The sequence below is a fragment of the Pleurodeles waltl genome, chromosome 3_2 (genome assembly GCF_031143425.1).
Source record: "Pleurodeles waltl isolate 20211129_DDA chromosome 3_2, aPleWal1.hap1.20221129, whole genome shotgun sequence".
NCBI lineage: Eukaryota > Metazoa > Chordata > Amphibia > Caudata > Salamandridae > Pleurodeles > Pleurodeles waltl.
In genome coordinates this window covers 29,812,837-29,835,323 of record NC_090441.1, presented here as the reverse complement: position 1 = coordinate 29,835,323, position 22,487 = coordinate 29,812,837, and the positions used below count along the sequence as shown (strand labels likewise).

The following is a 22,487-nucleotide window of genomic DNA, read 5'->3' as shown; positions in this document are numbered from 1 at the left end:
GCTCACTAGTAGCATTTTATTTACAGGTCCTGGGCATACCTGGTACACTATACTAGGCACTTACTAATAAATCAAATATATCAATCATGGAAAAACCAATCCCCATTACATTTTAAACAGAGAGCATATGCGCTTTAGCACTGGATAGCAGTGGTAAAGTGTCCAGAATCCTAAAGTCAACAAACACAGGTCAGAAAAATAGGAGGAAGAAGACAAAGGTTTGGGAATAACCCTGCGAAAAGGGCCAGGTCTAACAGGCATGCTACATGCTGCAGCATGCCTTGTGAAGAAGTAATAAGACCACATTACCCCACCCTGATGGAACACCATTGACTCCTCTTGCCGGCCCACACATTCTTCAAAATTGGCTGCTTCCTCTATAAAGCCATTGTGAGTGGCACCACCACATATCTGGCTTACAAGCTCGCAATCTCCTTGCCGTTTCCATTTATGCCCCTAGGATCTAGACCAACATCTCAGTACCCATCAGGACTGTCCAACCCCGCTCAAATTCCAGTCAGTCAATCAATCAGGTATTTGTGAAGTGTGGCTAATCACCGTGAGGTCTCAAGGCACTGGCGAGTAGTAGGAGATCTGTCCAAGAGCCAGGCGTTGAGGTTCTTTTTGCATTGAGGTAGTGAGGGTGAATGCCTGAGGTATAGCGGAAGAGCGTTCCGAGTCTTTGCGGCAAGGCAAGAGAAGGATATTCCACCAGCTGAGTTCTTGCATATCCTTAGGGTCGTGGCGAGGGCCATTGAGCGGAGGTGTCTGGTGGGCGTGTGGAAGGTTAGGCGGTGGTTGAGGTATGCGGATCTGATGTTGTTGAGGGCCTTATCAGCATGTGTGAGGAGCTTGAAGGTGATACTTTTGTTGATTGGGGGCCAGTGAAGGCCTCGCAGGTGAGTGGAGATGTGGCTGCTGCAGGGAATGTCCAGGATGAGTCTGGCCGATGCGTTCTGATATTTAGAAAAGAGCTAAAGGCACTTCTTTGTAAAGAGAGAGAGGGGGACAAATTACAACAAAGTAACAGTTACCTCCACTCTCAGAATTCAGCACTGAGAGTATTTTTGCTTTTCACTCTGTACAGCACTCCAGTGTCTTTTAGCTTGGATAGTGCTATATTAATACCACGGGCATACATGCATAGTTTGCACCCTGTGCTGTATCTCCGACACTGCACTTCCCTCATGCACCCTATTCCCTGACTTGCATCCAGCACTTCCCCTTGCCTGCTGTATTCTTATTATCTGGGCTCTCTGGTACACCTTGTGGTTACCTATTGCATCCTGTGCCTTCCCTTGGACTATTGCTACACCTACCACTGTAGCTTTGCTCCCTTCACCTTTTCCACCCTGCAATATATCTTGCAACCTGCCTTTCACTTTACCGGTTGCCCTCAGCCGTGTCTTGAACAAAAAGTAAATACTGGTGAGTGCACGTTTGTTTGCAGAGGTGCATCTGACTTTCTGTCATTTACATACCTGATCATTAATTTGCCTCCTCCTTTTTTTGTCATTAACACAGATGGCCATAATACATTTTTCATCTGTTACTGCATGTTTTTTAAGTTGGGTCCAAAAGACAATACGTAGGCACAAGTTCCTCAAATGAGAGGATGTTAGTTTGTGTGTCTGTGCGTGAGCACCTGTGTGTGTGTTCTAGTGAATAACTGTATGAAGATTGGGGTGTATTATATGGTGTGGTTGTGAGGCCTCACCATTTAATATACTCAAAAAACCATCTGGTGTCCAGTCAGGCTCATTTGGAAAACCTCTTGCTCAACACTGGGTAGCTATGACTTTGAGCAGCAAGGCTTAAACAAAGAAGATAGTGCACAGCATTTAGACACACCAAACAACAGAATAAGAAGGTCACACAGCACGGAACAAATCCAATACCTATTTATAAAAAAGGTTATATATGTTTAGACACCTAAATGATAAATATCCACTGGAAAGTTCCTGAGATATAGATGTTTATGTAAAAAGTCAATCTCAGCCTTTTAGTTCAAAGCACAGGCAAGCATCGGTTAGCTGTAAAGTTGAAAAACTTTTGTGAAGTTTTAAAGTGTTGTGTTTGACTACTCTAGCCTGGACTGGGCGACCATATCTGACAGGGAGAAGGTCAGGGAGGCCACTAATGAATATTTGGGCATTTACCTGTTCACCAAAGCAGTCTCAAGTACATTTCCACACTTTACACACGGACTGCCAAATCTTGGATTGGTCCAGATGCTGAGGAGACAGGATGCTGAGAATGCTGAAAGATGCTCTGGGTGCTGTACTGCTCTGGGTGCTGTGCGGTCAATGAGAGCCTTCCTGGGGTTGTTAGTCAGTTCATGAGTAAGGTGGGCAACGTGGGCCACAGGAGTCGGGGTCTCTCGAAGTCCTCTTTGAGCCATCTGAAATCCAGTTACAACTGGACTGCTGATCTTTGGCCACAACAGGTCCACAGGATTTCTTTGGTCAGGTCTAGTGTCCATCTTTGGCAGCCAATCTGCACTCTGGCAACTGTCCTGGGTCTGACAGACTCGAGAGCAACTTCTTAGTCCAGAGGAGTGGTCTTTTTAGCTGCACACTAGTGGCTGACAGGGGCTACCAACCAGCCAGAACAGGCTTCTTCAGCTTTTAAGGCCACAAGAAAAACTGGGCACAAGAGTGACAACTTTCTAAAAGTTGTCTTCCTCAAAAAGTGACATTAAATTCGACTTGGCAGTCAAGTCTGGTTTAATGCCATGGTTAACTTGATACCTTGAAGTACTATTTTTGTAGTCCCATTCCGAAGTTAATAGGGCTGAGAGGTCAGCCTGCAAACCTGTAATGACCAATGGGGCTCCTATTCTTTCCACAGTAAAAACAGCAGTTTGGGGATTTTTACTGTTAGGACACAAGGAAATACTTTCCCAATTTAAGAATATATGCAGCTCCCTGCCTTAGGGCTCATTTGACCTTCCTTAAGGGAGACTTATATATATAAGTTGTTAAGGGAAGTGTGGGTTTTGCCATTGGTTTAAAAGTCAAAGTCGAGCGAGCAGGTAAAAACTACTCTTCCAGGCTGCAGTGAGGGGGGGGGGACATTTTGTGGTTTGTCACCCAGGGTGGCGCAACAGTACTGCAGTCCTGAGAGAACACTTTAACTTACAGTACCTGCGTACCATATTCTGCGGACTTATAAATGAGTTAACTTATACCAATTGAAACCAGCAAATTCAACATAGATTTTATAAAGGGTTAGAACACTGGCACGGAGGTCTGGTTAGCAGGCCTCAGTGCACTGTCAGTGTTGAAAAACAAGCAGAATCAGTCTGAAACTTTGAAGGTGATGATGCAAAAAGAGGCATTTCCTAACAAAAGGTATAGGTGTTGGGCTATGCAAGGTAGTGGTGTTCTGAGGGATGCTGAATTTGCTAAGGCTGAGGGTTTGTGATGGGGATGAAAATGGGAGCTGATTAAGAGCCTGAAGTAATATGGAGGTAGAGCTAGGACATTCCAGTAGTAGTACTCTCTGCACTCAGACCACACACTAATCACTAAATTGCCATTCATTATTCCTAAAAGAAAAAAGAATAAATGATGGACGGGATGCTGAACAAATCAAACATTCACAGATCTGGTTTTAATCCATAGCTTTTTTTTGCTCACCACGCCACCCTAGTTTGGACCCGCCCATATGCAAATGAGTCTTGACTCTGTCCCCATGGGAACAGTCCAGCCTGAACTGCCAGAAGTTCGGGCATCAGATCAGAAACAGGCATCCTGGGACCAGTTTTGGGGTTTCAACCCTCATCAGCAAGGCTAGCTTGAATCCAGTGGCATAGTGAGCCCGAGGCCCGCATCTGGGCATAACTTTCCCACTTAGGGTGACAAAAGCAATTATTCCTACCTGGGGTCTTTTGGGTCACATGGTCCATTGACCAGGCACATTCTGGGAGCAGGAACAGACTGTGTAGAGGAAGCCCTGTGAAGAGAATTGGACAAGGCTCAGGACAAACTTAGGGAGTGTGAAGAAAGGGTAGAGCAGGAGACTAGGTATGATGTGCACAGTCCGATAGTCCATAGACTCATCTTTCAGAATTCGGCAATGGTCTTACGCAGTAACACAGGAATAACTTTATTTAAAAAGGCTCAAGGCAGGCACATGACAGAAGTTTCAGCTTAGGAAAAGGCCGAACCACTTGCTCCTAATGCTTGTTAATGTGAGAACGTTGGTTATTAGGCAGCATGTCACATGACAGATGACTCAGACAGCAGAGTTATCCAGCAAAATATTGCCTCTTACAGTCAGACCTATACTCAACTGAGTTAGCCCTCAAGGCTCGACAGTCCATACCCCAGCTTGCCTACAGACATTGTACAGGATCTGTTCTGGTGTAACACTGGGGGACTGCCTCTCCGGATACTCAGATCTGATAGCTTGGGCAGCCTGGGTTACCCTCCTTAAAGGCATTGGCAGCATGAGTAACCATCGGGGTACGCAGATCTTAAAGGCATTGGCAGCATGAGTAACCCTCGGGGCACGCAGATCTTAAAGGCTTGGGCAATATAGATCTTAAAAGCTTGGGCAACATGGTTAACCCTCGGGGTGTATAGACCTTAAAGTCTTGGCCAGCACGGCTAACCCTCGAATTAATCGACCTTAAGGAATGAATCAACAAACAACAAAAATATCTCCTGAGTTTTGTTACAGGCTTCGACAGCAGAGCTATGCTTCAGAAAGCACCCGCTGTAATGGTTCAGACTCCATATAGTAGAATTGCCCCTCACTTTACACAGGACGTATGAAGTCAGCGTTAGATAGTAGAGTTGTCCCTTTGCATAATCTGGATGTAGACTTAAATCTCAGACTGATATTAGAGAGAAATACCTGTGAATTCTGTAATCGAGGGGGTATAACATGGCATACCCTTGACTAACATGGATGCCAGCCTTTGAACGGCTCCCAGTGGCAGCTCTCATCCAGATTAAGATCGTCTGTCTGACGTTTAAAGTCTTAATCAAATAGCCCTTACTTTCAACTGGCTTAAGACAAGTGACCTCACACACTATCTTCAGACAAATGCTGAGGACCAGTTGGGTTGGTTTATTAGGCCTTTAAGCTTAACACTAAAAGACCAAGGGGGTCATTCTAAGTCTGGCGGGCGGCGGAGGCCGCCCGCCAGACTTCCCCCACCAAAATACCGCTCTGCGGTCGAAAGACCGCTGAGGGTATTTTGGGATTTGCCCTGGGCTGGCGGGCGACCGCCAAAAGGCCGCTCGCCATCCCAGGGCAAATCAACCTTCCCATGAGGACGCCGGCTCAGAATTGAGCCGGCGTAGTGGGAAGGTGCGACGGGTGCAGTGGCACCCGTCGCGTATTTCAGTGTCTGCAAAGCAGACACTGAAATACAATGTGGGGCCCTCTTACGGGGGCCCCTGCAGTGCCCATGCCATTGGCATGGGCACTGCAGGGGCCCCCAGGGGCCCCGCGGCACCCCCTACCGCCATCCTGTTCCTGGCGGGAGACCCGCCTGGAACAGGATGGCGGTAGGGGGTGTCAGAATCCCCATGGCTGCGGAGCACGCTCCGCAGCCATGGAGGATTCTGTAGGGCAGCGGAAAACCGGCGGGAGACCGCCGGTTTTCCTAGTCTGACCGCGGCCGAACCGCCGCGGTCAGAATGCCCTGCTGGGCACCGCCGGTCTGTCGGCGGTGCTCCCGCCGACCCTGGCCCCGGCGGTCTCAATGACCCCCCAAATATGGTAGTGAGCGGTTTAAAAATGCAATCAGTCGGTCCGACAAAGAATAGCCAATCAGAGGACAACCATTTCCATTTGTATTGTTCTAGGCCATTTACACGAGGTTATTTTGCAGCCTTCTCATCTTGTGCGTGCCAGCTTATGTTGCACATAGACACACACACGCACGGGCACACACTTTACACTTTGCAGATGAAATGTTTACTTGTTTTTTAATGTTTTTCTCTGTTTAAAGAAGCCATGAGTCTTTCCTTATCGTGCAATGTAGTGCTAAGAAGTATTCTAGATCATTACAAAATGCTAGTGCTCAGTGCTTAATTTGTGCTTGTTGTTTCCGGTGCTGAGCACCGGCACTTATTTGTGAGGGCCGGGGCTTATTCTTATGCCTCAAGCATTTGCTGCGAGCAAAAGACACATATGAGAAAGACGGAAGAAGAAAAACTAAAAAGCGTCATAAAGGGAGAAAATAGAAAGTTGCAGGATGAGTTTAAGGGGCAGGGGTGGCCGTAAATGGATTGAAGAGGCCCGAGATGGCTTCAGGATTACGCTGCCTCAGTATTCAGTGCTGGCAGATTTTATTACAGCAGTCTAGTGTTTAAGAGAAGGGCTTTGAACACCGGCACCTCTTTATTTACAAATTAAGCATTGCTAGCGCTACAGTATGATGCATGGCCGATAATGCTTTCTTTTAACTACCATTTTAGGAACAGCATCTATCACGTTTCTGGAAACGGGCCTCCTCCTTCGTCCAGGGACCTTGTGAAAGTGGAAGACGAGCAATGTTACTCATGTGAGTAAACCTTCCATTGTTGCCTAGTGAAGTTAAGCACTTTTGTGTAAAATATAAAATTAATACAATGGCATTGTCACCACATAGCACAGGAGTACATAGAAAAGAACACTTGTGTATGATTAGACTAGACTGCTACTACAGCAATCATTAAGTCTCTGTTAGCACTGAATACCAATAACATGCATATGTGCAGTGCACTCACAGCACTTAAGTATGTAACGGCGTGTAATAATGATGCAGGCTTTTGCTATACCTAGTAATAAACATCTCTTTAATCTCCAGGTAACTCACAGTTCTCTGCAGCGAGGGCCTTAACCTACCGATCTTTACTGCAAAATATTAATCATCTATCATGAGATAAACTAACCAGAGTTGTGTGACTGTGTCCTTGTGTTATATTGGGTGCTTATGTGACCCCAGCCTACCTCTTGCTTCACCTGATGAATGCCCTCCCCTGTACCCAGTGGTGCCCAAGACTGCCACCCGTTTAGGATGGGGTTCGTTGGATGCAATAGTGCTAATCTTCTTGCCTACAACCATCCCAGTTAATGGTGCCACATAATATTGTCAAGTGACACCTGATTTCATTTGTATTTGTCTCGTGACTTAGTATGGCTGAAATCTTGAATAACAATGGCAACCCCAGACTGAGAATCCAGGAAATATAGCCTTAGCATGGAGACTGTGAGATCAACCTCACATTACACTAATACCACAACACCATATGGGTGTTGATCCAAAAGGGAAGCTTCAAAGAAATGGGAAAAATGTATATATCAGAACAACTACCCTAAATAGGATGGATAGTTTGCATTGACCAACAGTCCCGGGGTGACTAGAAAACCCGTCCAGCATCAGAACCTACGACCGACCCAGCCACACAGAACCCACCCAAACCATCTACAGCTGGTCCAATCTCGCCACCGAAGAGACGGAAAGCATCATGAACAACACCCACTCAGGAGCTCCCCCAGACCCCTATCCCCACCACATCTACAACAGAGCCAGCGCATCCATCGCCACCAAGCTCTGCAAGATGTTGAACTGCTCTATCAACACAGCCACCTTCCCCCAAAGACTGAAAACACGCCGAAGTCCCCCCTTCAAGAAGAAACCCATGGCCGACCCATCAGAGCTAAAGAACTTCCAGCCCATCTTGCTGCTACCCTACCCGGCCAAAGTACTGGAAAAAGCAATCAACTCACAGCTGCGACAATTTATCGAAGACAACAACTCGCTGAACACCTCTCAATTAGCAACCATAGCACAGAGACAGCTCTTCTTGCAGCCACCGATGAGATCCGCACACTCCTCGACCATGGCCACAACACAGCATTCATACTCCTCGACCTCTCAGCAGCCTTTGACACTGTCTCCCACAGCACCTCATGCACCAGACTCCACGATGCAGGAATATGCGGAGAAGACTTGCAATGGATCCACTCCTTCCTCTCCGGAAGAACACAGAGAATAAGGCTCCCAGCTCCCACCTTTCACATCCAAACCAACAGAAGTCAGCTGCTGAGTCCCTCAGGGTTCCTCCCTGAGCCCAAGGCTCTTCAACATCTACATGGCCCCACTTGCAGCCATTGTCAGAGGCCACGGAATGAACATCGTGTCATACGCTGATGACACACAACTCATCATATCCCTCACTGAAGACCCGGACAAAGTTAAGATGGATTTCCACACAGGAATGGAAGCTGTTGCCGTCTCTGGATGAGAGACCAGTGCCTCAAGCTCAACTCAGACGAGTTCATCTTCGGAAACTCCACTTCAGCCTCGGACGACTCCTGGTGGCTCACATCGCTCAGCGCCCCTCCGTCTCCGACTGACCAAGCCCACAACCTAGGAATCATCCTCGACTCTTCCATAACAATGACCAGACAGGTAAACACAGTCAGCGCTTCCTGATGACACACCCTCCGCCAACTCCGCAAAATCTTTAAATGGATTCCGGTCAACTGCCGCAAGACAGTCACCCACGCCTTAGTCACAAGCAAGCTCGACTAGGGCAACGCACGCTACACCGGCACCACAACTAAAAACATCAGAAAACTGCAACCTCCAGTGGAGAAGTGAATCATCTTCACACTACTCACAGATACGTACAGGGCCATTCACAACAGCGGACCAGCCTACCTGAACCATTGCATCTCCTTCCATAGTCCCACCAGACCCCTCCGCTCAGCCCAGCTGGCGCTAGCCACCATCCCGCGCATATGGAAAACCACCGCCAGAGAACAATCTTTCACCTACCTCACAGCTAAGCGCCAGAACAACCTGCCCATGCACCTCAGACAAATCCCATCACTCACCACTTTCAGGAAGAACCTCAAGACTTGGCTCTTCAGGTGAGGCCAGACCCTTCCCCAGCGCCTTGAGACCCTCACAGGTGAGTAGTTGCGCTTTACAGAAACTGATTGATTGATTGAATGGGCCATAGGCCAAAGGCTTCTGTTGGTGGAGCCAGAATAGGGTCCACTGGCAGAAACATAGGGCTTTCCCTGACTCAAGCAGGGAACTGTGAGTTTGGCTAATGTAACGTTTGCTGCTTTTTGGTGGATGTCTCTTGACTCTAAATGAGGCAGGGGAACAAAGAGCTAGACAAAATATGACACCTAGTGATTTACAGTAGGTGCTCAACATTTAATTAAGTTCTCTGTGCTACTGGCATTATTTCCAGGCATTGATACCACTCACATTAACTGCACCCAAATTGTCACAGTGATCGAAAGGAACTTAGTTAATAGAAATAAAGTGAGGATGCTCCTTCGATGGGCGCTGCTGCAGTGCTTTACTGGTGTAGGAGTGACAGCAAGCAAAATCATACTCTCTTCCTTTAGAGATGGATGAGTAAACTCATAGTTCTGTCCTTGATATCCTAATTCCAAGAAGGAGAGCTCAATGGACTGCGGACGCTTCATACCTTCAAGATAAGGGTGGCAAACCTGCCACCCATCGGGGGAGGGTAAGGGAAGGAGAGGAAACTTTAAGCACACAGACCCTGAAAGGGACTTCCCTAGTGCTGACACAATGTGGCATCAATAGGCACTGGAGGGGAGGAGCCTTATGCGTGTTTTGCGAGCGACAGGCTCAGAAACTGGGGCCCAGATTTTCAATGATTTTGTGTCAGGGTAACGTCATTTTTGTGTTGCTGCCCCAATGCAAAACCATTTTTGGCATTTTCTAAGTCACGCAAAACCACTTTTGTTGGCTTTGCATGTTTTAGTAAATACAAAATAATGCAAGGCAGAGCATATTGTAGACAGTCCATGGGTGGAGCATGGGCTCCAAGAAAGAGGAAATTGACTTACAAGATTGTTTTGCACTAAAAACCAATCCTGCCCATACCACAGGCAGCCTTGCACTATAATGCAAGGGTGCCTGCCTTGGCATGATGGTGCACACAGTGGACAAGCACAAGAAGGGAGCAGAAATGCTCCCTATTTTTTTAAATATAGAGAATATCTGCTCTCTCCTTTTTAGGCAACACAGCACATCAACTTTGGTCGCTGCTCTGCATTACATGATAAATTATTAAACATGCCCCTGGATTTGATGAGGCTGCATCCCTTTCATAAATGCCGGTTGTAGGAAAGTAGCGCCTTTCTGACATAGTTACCCCCATTATCCTGTTAGCCAGGACCCAAGTGTCATTGTTCTCTCCCCTAAATTTAGTCGGTAAGTTACTTTTACACCACACAATTTGCATACTAGTGCACCCATGTAAGTCCCAAATATATAGTACATAGGTACACCAGGGGTCCCCCATGGGCTGCAGTATGTATTTTGCCACCGATGGGGGACCATGCAAACTGTGACTACAGGCCTGCCATTGCAACCTGTGTGAAATGGTGCATGCACTCTGCCCATATAAGTCACCCCTAAGGTAGGCCCTTCAGCCCAAGAGCAGGATGCATGGTTCTCAGTGTGATGGCACCCTTGCATGAGCAGAGATGCCCCTACAAACCCCAGACTCAATTTTCTTGGTTTTTTAAGTGTAGGGATGCCATCTTAAGTTATGTTGTGGACACTGGTCAATACGAGATGTTCAACTACATAATGGCTTAACCGAACCTAGACATGTTAGTATCAAACATATTGGAATCATGCAACTACACTGATTCCAGTGCTAGTTGCATGATACCATGTACTCTGGGGCTTCCCTCAGGGATCCACCATGTCTACCTGTACAGCCTTGCAGGGTCTGCATGCCAGCCGCAGCTGCTGCCAACCACAGACACTGTTCTGCCCTCCTGCTGCTGAGCCTAACTCGGGCAGGGAAAGGCAGAACAAAGGATTTTCTGTAGAGGAGAGGTGTGACCACCTCTCCCTAAGAAATAGGTGTCACTGGGGTGGGGGTGCTTTTGAGCACCACCAGACTGCTTTGAAGGAATGCGCCCTCTGTGCATAAACCAGTTTACTTTAGCGCAGAAGCCCCCAGCTCCCGCTCTGGCGTGAAACCACACAACGGACAGGGGAGTGACCAACCCCCTGTCCAGCTCCTCCCCTAGGGAGGTGTACAGACCTCTGCAGGTGGCTACTTGATTCTGCTATCTTGGAAATAGGATGAGGAGTGGCCCCTGTGATCATCTGACTGGTTAGTCCAGATGGGTGACGTCTCTGTCCCCCCCAATAGGTAGGCCACTGCTCTTCCTGGGTTACTTAAGGGCTCCCCTCAGGGTAGGACCCTAGATTCGTCTGCAAGACTTCAAGATCCACCTGCAAGTTTCCTCTGCAAGACACTTCTGCAGCCTGTACACCCTCATCGCGGGTGGTCTTTGCCAGGACTGAGAGCAAGAATGTAACCAGTAGGAGGGCTCCAACTGCAACTTTGTTTATAAGTTCTGCAAGACTTCTGCAACCTCCGTTGCCATGCATCCTCCAGAGTCACAAGGACTCTGCCTGATCTTAGGATAGCAAGAAGGAATCATCCTTGGAGTGAAGGAGTCACTCCCCTGCATCCACACGCACCTCAGTGTCGACAACCGGTTTGTGGATCCTGCTGTCCCACGGACTCTTCAAAACTCTATAACACAGGTGGTGGTTGTCTGGCTCTCTAGAGGTCTAACATGTCTTCTTTGCAACTGAGAAGTCTGTGGTCCCTCATTGGAGCTGCTTGGCCAGAATCCTGTGCACCGCGTCTGTCTGTCTTTTCCAAGGTTTGTTGGCTCTCCAGTCTGGAGACCTCCTAGCTCCAAGAAGCCCCAGCCGCCAGCATTACACAGCTACAGGAAGGATGTCCTCCCTGCAGCTCCTGCGACATGGGGATCCCTTTTTGCTGTGCTGCTGAGGCCTCCCTGTGACTCCATGTGCCTGCTGCCAGAGGGTCCTGCTGGAGGCTCCATTGATTCTGCTAGCTCTCCTGCTTGCTGGGAGCTGGTCCTGACTTACTGCAAAGGTAGAGTCTCCTGGACGTCCCTCGTCTCCAGAATTCTGCAACACTCTTTGCAACACTTTCTTGCATTTGCCAAGGATTGTTGGTGGTCATACTGACCACTGACCCCTCTGCAGTTCGACAACCAGCGTGGGGCGGCTCATCGATGACTCCTGGGATCTTCTTGCATGCACTCCTTCGCCCATTGTCCTACAGGAAAGCATCACCAAGAAGGGTGAGCATTGCCTCATGCAGTGCCTGCGTAGCCTGGGTGGTCTGGACTCTGTCCCCTCTTTCCTTAGGACGTCTTCTTCCAGCATACATGCTTGGTTTCCACCGAACTGGTCCTTGGGTCGCGACAGAAGCTGAACACCTGAGGTCCCCTGTTGACTTCAACGGGAGGTTCTGACATAAATTCCCCCTTCTGCACCTGGGGTCCTGGTATAGGTACTCCGCTTCTCTCGGTATCCACTGGTGGGAGCACTCTTGAACCTCCCTTGTCCCAACATGTTTCCTCTGGGAAGGGTCCTAAAATGCGAAAACTCCAACTGCGACTTCCCCATATTATGCTATGGACACTGACCCATGATTTCTACTCTGCACACTCAGACGGGTACCTGGGGAATTCTATCTACTTACCTTTGAGGTTTTAGTACTTCCCCAGTCCTAAGGGTCCTTGGGTGGTAGTTTGGGTTAGGAGTGATATTCGCATTACATTTTGTTAGTGTATGGTTTGTCCCCTCGCTCACCCCCCCCAAATAGGGGCCAATGTTATTTTATGCTTTTACTTACCTGTTTCTAAGTAAATATTTGTATATTCATATCTCCAGTTAGGAGATATACCAAAGTTAGTTTAGTGTGTGTGTTATAACAAATAATACATTATGTTTGTAACACTGGTGCAGTTCTTTCCTGTGTGTACATCACTGACTCACCTGTGTGGTATGTGCAACTGTTTTACTGGATTTACTGGATGAGCCTTAGCTGCTCTCCACAGCTATCCCTTTGAGAGCTCTGGTTATCTAGTACCTCCTACACTCTCACTAAGGGCTGTCTGAACTCAGTAGAGGGTGCCTCGCCTACAGGTGTACACCATATACTAAATCAGCCTCCTACACCAGTGGCCTGAAGACTGGGACCTCTAGGCCTGCAATTGGCATCAAGCTGATGCTCCTGTAATTCACATTATGAAAGTGGTCAGGCTAAATAATCCTACTGAAACAGACAGAAGGGCTGATTTATACCCTAGCATTGCTTGCCCAGCCTTTCCTCCATTTGAGGTGGATACAATTATGGTGCTATAAAACCGCAAACATTTGCTAGGAAGGACTTCATCGAAACACAAGTTAATAATATAAGAATTCCCTTCATCAAATCAGAAGCAGGCAGTGCTGCTAGATTCGTTCTCTCCTGACCAGTGATGGATATGCAAAGCATCTCTTGGAGAGGAAGGAAATTCCGAAAAACACCTGGTTGGCACTCTAAGCGCAAAGCCTCAGAGAGGAGGAATGGGAAAGAAAAAACGAATGGAACGACACACATGAAAATTACCTTCATGAATATGAAATCAACCTTACTAATCATGCAAATTCAGAATGCAAATGTTTTATCCTTGCCTTGCGTATTCCGTGGAAGCAGAAAACCTCTAAGAACGCGTAGCACTTTTGTACGCATACTTCACAAGTGCCCGAATTCTTTCAGACTTTGGCTAGGAATGCAGAAATGAACACTGCCTTCGTGTGTCAGCACTCAGGAATTAGATGTGCAATGACTGCCATTTTACAGCAACTGTGTATTAGGTCTGTGGAAAATTTGCATAGTTCCCTATACAGAAATGACTCAAAATTTCAACTAAATGATGTGAAATGCTAACTCGGTATTCTGCACTATTTTGTTTTAGCGTGAAACACATTTTCGCGTTGAAAATATGACGCAAAATTTCACATAACGTGAACAACAGCCACTCGTATTCTGTTCACTTACTTTGTTCCTGAGGTCTTACAATAGGTTGTAAGCTTTTTACAATTATGCAACGTGGCAAAATTGCATATTCTTGGGTATTTTGAGTAACCAGCGTAAACCCGTCACCCAGGATTATGCTGGCGTAATTAAAATATAATCAAAACCTACGTTGTACTCTCTAATTAAACAAGGCGCATAGTTCAGTACTGCAGCCCAGGGACAGCAGCCCACTCACAGCACCTAGAAGCCCTGATCCACGTCTCCAGCTCATAGCATCTCAGTAGGGGATCAGCGGACATTAAATGCTTATATCGTCCCATCGTTCCATGATCAGGTTCTTGCCCAACCCAATGCAGAGACCATGAGCATCACCCGGGTTCTGTGTAAATCTATTTGATTATTTATATATCCTTTTTAGCCCAGAGGGTGTCAGTGCACATTCCATTCACCAAAGGGAAAGAGACCAAATACATTAAAACATAGAAAACAGAAAAAGAGATAACGAAATTTCAGCAGTATATTTGGCATGTGTAAGAGATCACGGGAATACAGACCGGTGCAGAAGGAACGGTAGAATATATATAGTTAATGGGGTTATAGTTATTCGTCTGATGTTATGTTAGTTGTAGGCAGCTGCCTTACGGCACTAACACACAGGCTATACGAGGTTGCCAGATTTCCATAAATGTCCTTGTTGCTAGGACAAAGGTCCTGGCCGATTATATTTTTATTTTTCCCCTACCATTTGATATATGACTAGCGCAGGATCACCCTAATGCGGTATTCAGCTCTGCATAAAAATTACATAAATATGTACATTGTTTGGTTCTAAGATTGTTAGGGTTGACTGTGCCACCTATGCACTTGAGCATGACGTCAGAACGGGATTACTTTCCTGGAGGTCAAATACAGATTCCAGATTTTTTGTAAACAATGCTTCCTCGTAAAAAGTTAATTTCCCCATGTTAGAAATGGGGTCTTTGGTTGGCAGTCAGGTTACCCCCTGTCCAAGCAAGGACCCTCACTCTAGTCAGGGTAAAAGAGAATCACCCTCAGCTAACCCCTGCTTACCCCTTGGTAGCTTGGCACGAGCAGTAGGCTTAACCTCTAGTGCTAGGAGTAAAGTATTTGTACCAACACACACAGTACCTTAATGAAATCACTACCAAATGACACAACACGTTTAGAAAAATAGAGAATATTTATCTAAACAAAACAAGACCAAAACGACAAAAATCCACAATACACAAGTCAAGTTATCAGTTAAAAAACAAAAAGAGCCTTTAAGTAGTTTAAAACACACACTAACACTGTTAGCGTGAAAATGTACCTTGAGTGTGTCAAAAATAACCCCGTACGGGCGAGTGTGCGTCAAAAAGGGCTTGCGATGCGTCAATTTCACTCATGAGCGAGACCTTGTGTTGTTTCTCCTTTCATCGGGTCGGGCACGTCGTGTCTTCTCTCCGCAGGAGAGTGATGCGTCGATCCGGTCAGCACTCTCGGGTCCGGGCAGGCCTTGCGTTGTTTTTACTCACCCAGCAGTACTTGCGTCGGAAATCCAGCCGCACGATGATTCGAAAACCACACAGTGCAGATTGTGATCTCACCTGCATCCGTCAGCGATGCTGCGCGTCATTTCTCCAGCTTCGTGCGACGATTCTTCGGTAGCGTTGCAGGCGAGCGTCGATTTTCAATCGTGAAGCCAGCGGGGTGTCGATTTCCTATACGCAGATCGGAGTCGCATCGATCTTTTCCCTGCACGGCGTTCTGTGTGTGGATTTCTTCCTCTTAGGCTGCCAGCCTCTCCTTTCAGGGTCCCAGGAACTCAATAAGCGCCACAGGGCAGAGTAGGAGTCTCTCCAGAGACTCCAGGTGCTGGCAGAGAGAAATCTTTGCTGTCCCTGAGACTTCAAACAACAGGAGGCAAGCTCTAAATCAAGCTCTTGGAGATTTTCACAAGATAGAAGGCACACAAAGTCCAGTCTTTGACCTCTTACTCTGGCAGAAGCAGCAACTGCAGGATAGCTCCACAAAGCACAGTCACAGGCAGGGCAGCTCTTGTTCCTCAGCTCTTCAGCTCTTCCCCAGGCAGAGGTTCCTCTTGGTTTCCAGAAGTGTTCTAAAGTCTGTGGTTTTGGGTGCCCTTCTTATACCCACTTTCTCCTATGAAGTAGGCCTGCTTCAAAGCAAAGTCTCTCTTAAATGTGAAAACCTGCCTAGCCCAGGCCAGGCCCAAGACACTCACCAGGGGGTTGGAGACTGCATTGTGTGAGGACAGGCACAGCCCTTTCAGGTGTAAGTGACCACTCCTCCCCTCCCTCCTAGCACAGATGGCTCATCAGGAAAAGCAAACTACACCCCAGCTCTCTTTGTTTCACTGGCTAGTGTGAGGTGCAACCAGCCCAACTGTCAAACTGAATCACAGAGAGGGAATACGCAAACGGGCAGAGTCACAGAAATGGTATAAGCAAGAAAATGCTCGCTTTCTAAAAGTGAAATTTTCAAACACACAATCCTAAAATCAACTTTACAAAATATGTTTTGTTAAAAGTGTGAGCTCAGGGTCCCCAAACTCCACATGTCCATCCGCTCCCAAAGGGAATCTACACTTTAATCAGATTTAAAGGTAGCCCCCATGTTAACCTATGAGAGGGACAGGCCTTGCAACAGTGAAAAACGAATGTAGCAATATTTCACTGTCAGGACATATAAAACACTTTTCTAAATGTCCTACCTTAACCATACACTTCACCCTCCCCTTGGGGTTACCTAGGGCCTACCTGAGGGGTGCCTTACATGTAAGAAAAGGGAAGGTTTAGGCCTGGCATGTGGGTACACTTGGCAAGTCAAATTTACAGTTTAAAACTGCACACACAGACACTGCAGTGGCAGGTCTGAGACATGATTACAGAGCTACTTATGTGGGCGGCACAACCAGTGCTGCAGGCCCACTAGTAGCATTTGATTTGCAGGCCCTGGCACCTCTAGTGCACTTTACTAGGGACTTACTAGTAAATCAAATATGCAATCATAGATAAACCAATCAACAATACAATTTACACAGCATATGCACTTTTAGCACTGGTTAGCAGTGGTAAAGTGCTCAGAGTTCAAAAGCCAACAGCAACAGGTCAGGAAAAATAGGAGGCAAAAAGATTGGGGATGACCCTGCATAAACTCAAAAGTCTAACACAACCCCCTATCAGCCTAAAGCCAGGGAGAACAATCAATACCTTGATGTACTTCCCTGATTGGGGTGATAGAACAAGGACCCAGGCTCACAACAGCAGGGTCATGTTCCAGTTCTACGCCTTCCTAACTCGAGTTGGATCCCTCTGTCCATACTCTCAGGGCCCACTAAGCTAACCCAAGGGGAACCCTTCTCCACATCTGCAGACACCATCTGTGCAGCACCTAAATTTATTTTGCTCACAGATGTATCCCAATGGGCAGATAGTACCACCAGGGCCAACACAGTGGTGTTGCCCCCTCCACCCCCGGGGTGCGACTCTTGCCCCCCCCCAGGGGCAACTCTGTCCACCAGGACAGAAAGCCACAGTGACCCCTGACAACTGTCAGGGATGAGAGCCCGACCTCAGGCCTCTCCAATCACTGTGACCGTGGAGAGTGGGGGGTGGTAGCCCCAGGTGCCTGGCACCCTTTGACCACTCTCCCTTTCACCAGGTCAGGGATGATAACCTGACCATGGTCCTCCCCTCTGGGGCTCTGTACCCTCCCTCCAGGAGCGGCACCCCCAGAGTCAAAAATTGTCAGGGTGCTTGTAGAAGCAGTCTTGCACAATTCTTCCACCAGTGCAGGGATGTTAACCTGCAACTGGTCCTCCAACCTGGGGTCTGTACCTTCAGGTTGGACCAGGGCTAGGGGTGAGGCTTCCCTCCCCCTTCCCTCCCTTCTGGGTTCCTGCACCCCCCAACTAGGAGTGTCCCCCTCAAGAAGACAACACGGTAGGGGCACTGTTAGCAGTAGCCCTGTGACGGGCTAGCTTCTGATCGCCCGCACATGGCCCGGTCTTGTGCTGCCTCTGCCTCTGACGACCTCGACCTTGTCAAACTCTCGCCCCGTGATTGGTGGGACGATCAGTGGCGGAGGGCTGCCGGGAGGTTAAAACTGCCACAGTCAGAACATACGAGTGTGGTTTGGAAGCGGAGGGAACACGACCAAGGAAGGAAGAAGCCGAACGACCACAGGAGGAGAAAGACGAACGAACACAGGAGGAGGAGGACGACGGAACGCAGGAGGAGGAAGACGAACAACCACAGGACGAGGAAATAAACGGAGATAGCGACTCCAATCATCCCCGTGAGAAGCCTGCTGAAGGAGCCAGGCGAATCCCACGAAGGCAGGCAACCGGTAGGTCGGAACGAGTGAACCCGCCACGCTTCCGGAGAAGCGTGGCACTTCCAGGTGCGTGGGATAACGGACTTGGGAAGTACGAGTGAGAGAGAGAGAGAGAAAAGAGGAGAGCGGACAAAAGGGGGGGGAGGAAGGAGTGAGAGAAGAGCACGGGCACAAATAAAGGGGGGGGGGTAACTCCACCATTAAGCACAAGAAAGCACTATATTGAGCATATGTCACATCAAAGGCACCGCGCACATTAGCACTAAAGGGTACCAGAAGAGAGAGAAGGCCGAAGCAATAGCCGATGGGCAAACGAAGTGTGTGAGGACCGCACCTAGTCGTAAGGAAAAGAGAGGAGTGACAGATATCGAACGTCGAGAGAACAGAAAGGAGAAGAGAGAAGAAAGATAGGGAAACTACATCCATAGAAACCCAGACCACTTACCTCATGTATCTTATGCTCTCCACATGTGCCTCCCGGGGATGCCTGTGAGATAAGGAGAAAAGAGAGAAGACCAGAACCCGAAAGGATACAGCCGTACCAGCCATCATACATAGAACCCTTACCAGTTACCAAACAACTTAATAAAAACATTTGTACATAGACTAAGCGAGTTCTGAGTGATCCTTCCGGACCAACCCGGTCACAAGTGGTGTCAGAAGTGGAATTTTGAAAAGGACTGCCGCCATTATGGAAGAGAAGGCGACTATGGCCGATGTAAAAGCCCAATTGGCTGAAGGCCAAAGGCATCTCCAAGTGATGTGGGAGCAACAAATGAAGGAAGCGAAAGAGGAACGTGAAGCATTGCAGACTGCACTTAAGAGCCAAGCAACAATTATGGCCAACAACCAGTTGGTGCATGAAACAGCATTAGGAAAACTAACTGATACCATCACCCATACCAAAGTACACCCTAATGTACCAAGTAGTGTGTTACAACAGTATCAGGAGCACGAAGATCCTGACACATTCTTTACAAACTTTGAAAGGGTAGCAAGTACAGCAAATTAGCCGGAGGACAAATGGGGTCAATATATCGCCCCCTTTCTCACAGGTCACCTGCAGTCAACATATCAGGCCATCAATCCCAGCGGAACCCTTCCATACCGAGACATTAAGAAAACCATTTTAAAACGAGTGGGTTTAGACAGCGAAAGTTATCGCTCCAGATTTCGACAAACGAAATGGCAACACCAGGAGAACCCCCGCACCTTATATTACAGAGTCCAACACGCCGCTGGATGATGGTTGCATCCATCAGAACATTCCAGAGAAGAAATGTTTGACGTCATTGTCTTAGAACAATACCTGGATGCCTTACCTTCTACCACCCGTAACTGGGTACGTCAACATCCCGGTCTAACTAATGAAACGGCTGTGGACCTAGCCTGTGCATATCATAGAGGTCCGGACTTCAGTGCTATAGCAAGGAGAGCACCACCACCTCCTATCCGACCAGTCCTACCTCGGAACATCACTCATAGGCCAGTAGGGATTCATGGACCTGACCGCACCCCATCCACGGGCCCAGGGACATCCGGACACCCAGGCAACGGACCACAGTGCTATAACTGCTCAGAGTGGGGGCATATCGCCCGGTATTGTCCACAAAAGAAAGACGCTGAAGAACCTATGGAGATAGGGCTGACCAGAGGGAGAGTGTTCTGGACTGGAGGAGACAAACCAAAATATATCCTCCCCATTCTCATTAATGACATAGAGAGAAGAGCCCTCATTGACTCAGGTTGTAGCCAGAGTGTGATTAGAGGTGATCTAGTGTTACCCGGCCAGGAATATCCGGAAACACAAGTCCTCATCGCCTGTGTCCATGGTGATCAAAGATATTACTCCCTTGCCACTATAAGGTTGAAGTGGAGAGACCAAACTAAGATACTACAGGTCGGGGTACTCGAAAAATTAGACGAAGACATTATCCTAGGGACAGACTATGAGGGTTTTCCCTCTTTATTAGAGAAAGCCGGGCAAGAGCACATATTGAGAGACTGGTGGAAGGAGGCACCCAGTGGGGCGGTTCTAGAGGAAAGCAAAACAGTACGGACTGCTCTGAGTAGGAGACAAAAAAGGGAGCAACGGCGCTCCTATGCTCTGAACAATTTACCCCTAGACGAACATAAGGTCACAGGGAAGGTTTGCACAGTCACAGGTGATTTCCGACGGAATCAGAATGAGGATCCCTCATTGAAACACGCTTGGCAACAGGCAGTATCCGGGGCGGTACCAGGGGTAGGTCCCAGATTCGTGGTACATAATAATTTATTGTACAGGAAACCCACCAACACAGAGGGAAACAAATTACAATTAGCTGTACCTAGCAGTCACCGCTCACAGGTGTTACAATTAGCACACAGGGATAACGGAGAAGGACACTTGGGAAGGGAAAAAACCGAGGAAGCAGTTCTTAGACGATTCTACTGGCCTGGGGTTTATGGAGAAATACGTAAACATTGTTCCGAGTGTCCCAAATGTCAACTCTATAACCCCTCCCCACAAAACCCCGTACCCCTCCAACCTCTTCCGGTCATCGAAATTCCCTTCTCCAGAGTTGGGATGGATATCATTGGTCCCCTCACACCTTCCACTCGGCGTAGACAATACGTTTTAGTCCTGGTGGATTATGCCACCCGCTATCCGGAAGCCATAGCCCTCCCTAGTATGCATACTAAAGCCATCTCCCAAGCCATGATAGAGTTTTTTTCAAGAGTGGGTTTCCCAAAAGAAATATTGACTGACCAAGGGACTCCTTTCATGTCCAGATTAATGACTGAGTTATGTCGGTTATTGGGGGTAAAACAAATCCGTACCTCAGTCTATCACCCCCAAACAGACGGGCTAGTGGAAAGATATAATAAAACTATCAAATCTCTTCTACGAAAAAGTATATCAGAGGCGGGCAAAGACTGGGAAAAGAAGCTCCCTTTGGTTCTATACGCTATCTGCACTCACGTACAGTCCTCTTTAGGTCACAGCCCCTTTGAAATGTTGTTTGGTCGACAACCACATACGTTGTTGGACATGTTAGCAGAACAGTGGGAAGACTCAGAAGAAGAGGTTAAGGATTTATTAACGTATACCCAAGAATTAAGAGAAAATCTACATACAGTATGGGAGGAAGCACACACTGCTTTAAGAGAGGCACAGAATAAGAAGAAGCAAATATATGACACAAAAAGCACTGTTAGGTCGTTAGCAGTAGGGGACAAACCCCTGGTCTTACTTCCTAGCACTGAAAACAAATTGTTGGCTAGATGGCAGGGTCCATTTGATGTGATTGCCCAAATCAACCCAACTACGTATAAACTAGACATACACCAAAGCGGCGGGAGGGAACAGATATACCATATCAACCTTCTCAAAAAGTGGTTGGGCCCCTCTGAAGGGCACTCCATCAACTATATTAACTCTTAAATGAATGAGGACATTCCTTATCCTTTTCTCCCAAACCAGGAGTTGCCCAACCCGGCAAAACCATGGATTAACCCCACTCTTACCGGGTTACCTCTTCACCAGTTAAACCACTTGGTGGACCTGAACCTGGACGTATTTTCCAAATATCCAGGAAGAACCACGTTAGTCCAACATCCCATTCGACTCAAAATGAATACTGTTTCCCGGCAGAGGCCGTATCGCATCACCCGAAGCCAAACAACAAATTATTGAAAAAGAAGTCCAGGCCATGTTAAAGGCCGGTATCATAAAACCCTCGACCAGTCCATGGTGCTCGCCAGTGGTATTAGTACCTAAACCAGACGGTAGTACCAGGTTTTGTGTAGACTATAGAAGAGTCAATGACCTGACCTACTTTGATGCTTATCCCATGCCTAGAATTGACGAGTTGGTTGAGAGATTAGGTCACGCTAAGTATCTGTCCACGCTGGATCTTACGAAGGGCTATTGGCAAATACCTTTAAGAAAAGAATATAAAGAAAAAACAGCCTTTGCCACTTCCTCCGGATTATATCACTTCACTGTCCTTCCTTATGGGCTCCATGGAGCCCCTGCCACCTTCCAAAGGCTCATGGATGAGATTTTACGACCATACAGGCAGTATGCGGCAGCATATCTTGACGACATCGTTATCTATAGCAATACATGGGAGGACCATATGACACACATAGATAATGTTTTACATGCCCTGAGGACGGCCCAGTTAACCTCCAATCCCGAGAAATGTCGATTGGGGCTATCTAGCATTAAATACCTAGGTTGTATAGTAGGGGGTGGTCAGATAAGTCCCCAAA

General features: G+C 47.6%; 1 protein-coding gene across 1 annotated transcript in view; it reads left to right on the top strand.

The window, feature by feature from the left end:
* Positions 1 to 22,487, top strand: part of SCIMP (SLP adaptor and CSK interacting membrane protein) — a 151,182-nt gene that overhangs the window by 118,966 nt on the left and 9,729 nt on the right. Inside the window, exon 4 of the mRNA XM_069226666.1 lies at positions 6,438 to 6,523. Within this exon, the coding sequence (XP_069082767.1) occupies positions 6,438 to 6,523 (86 nt within the window). The remainder of the gene's footprint in view (positions 1 to 6,437; positions 6,524 to 22,487) is intronic.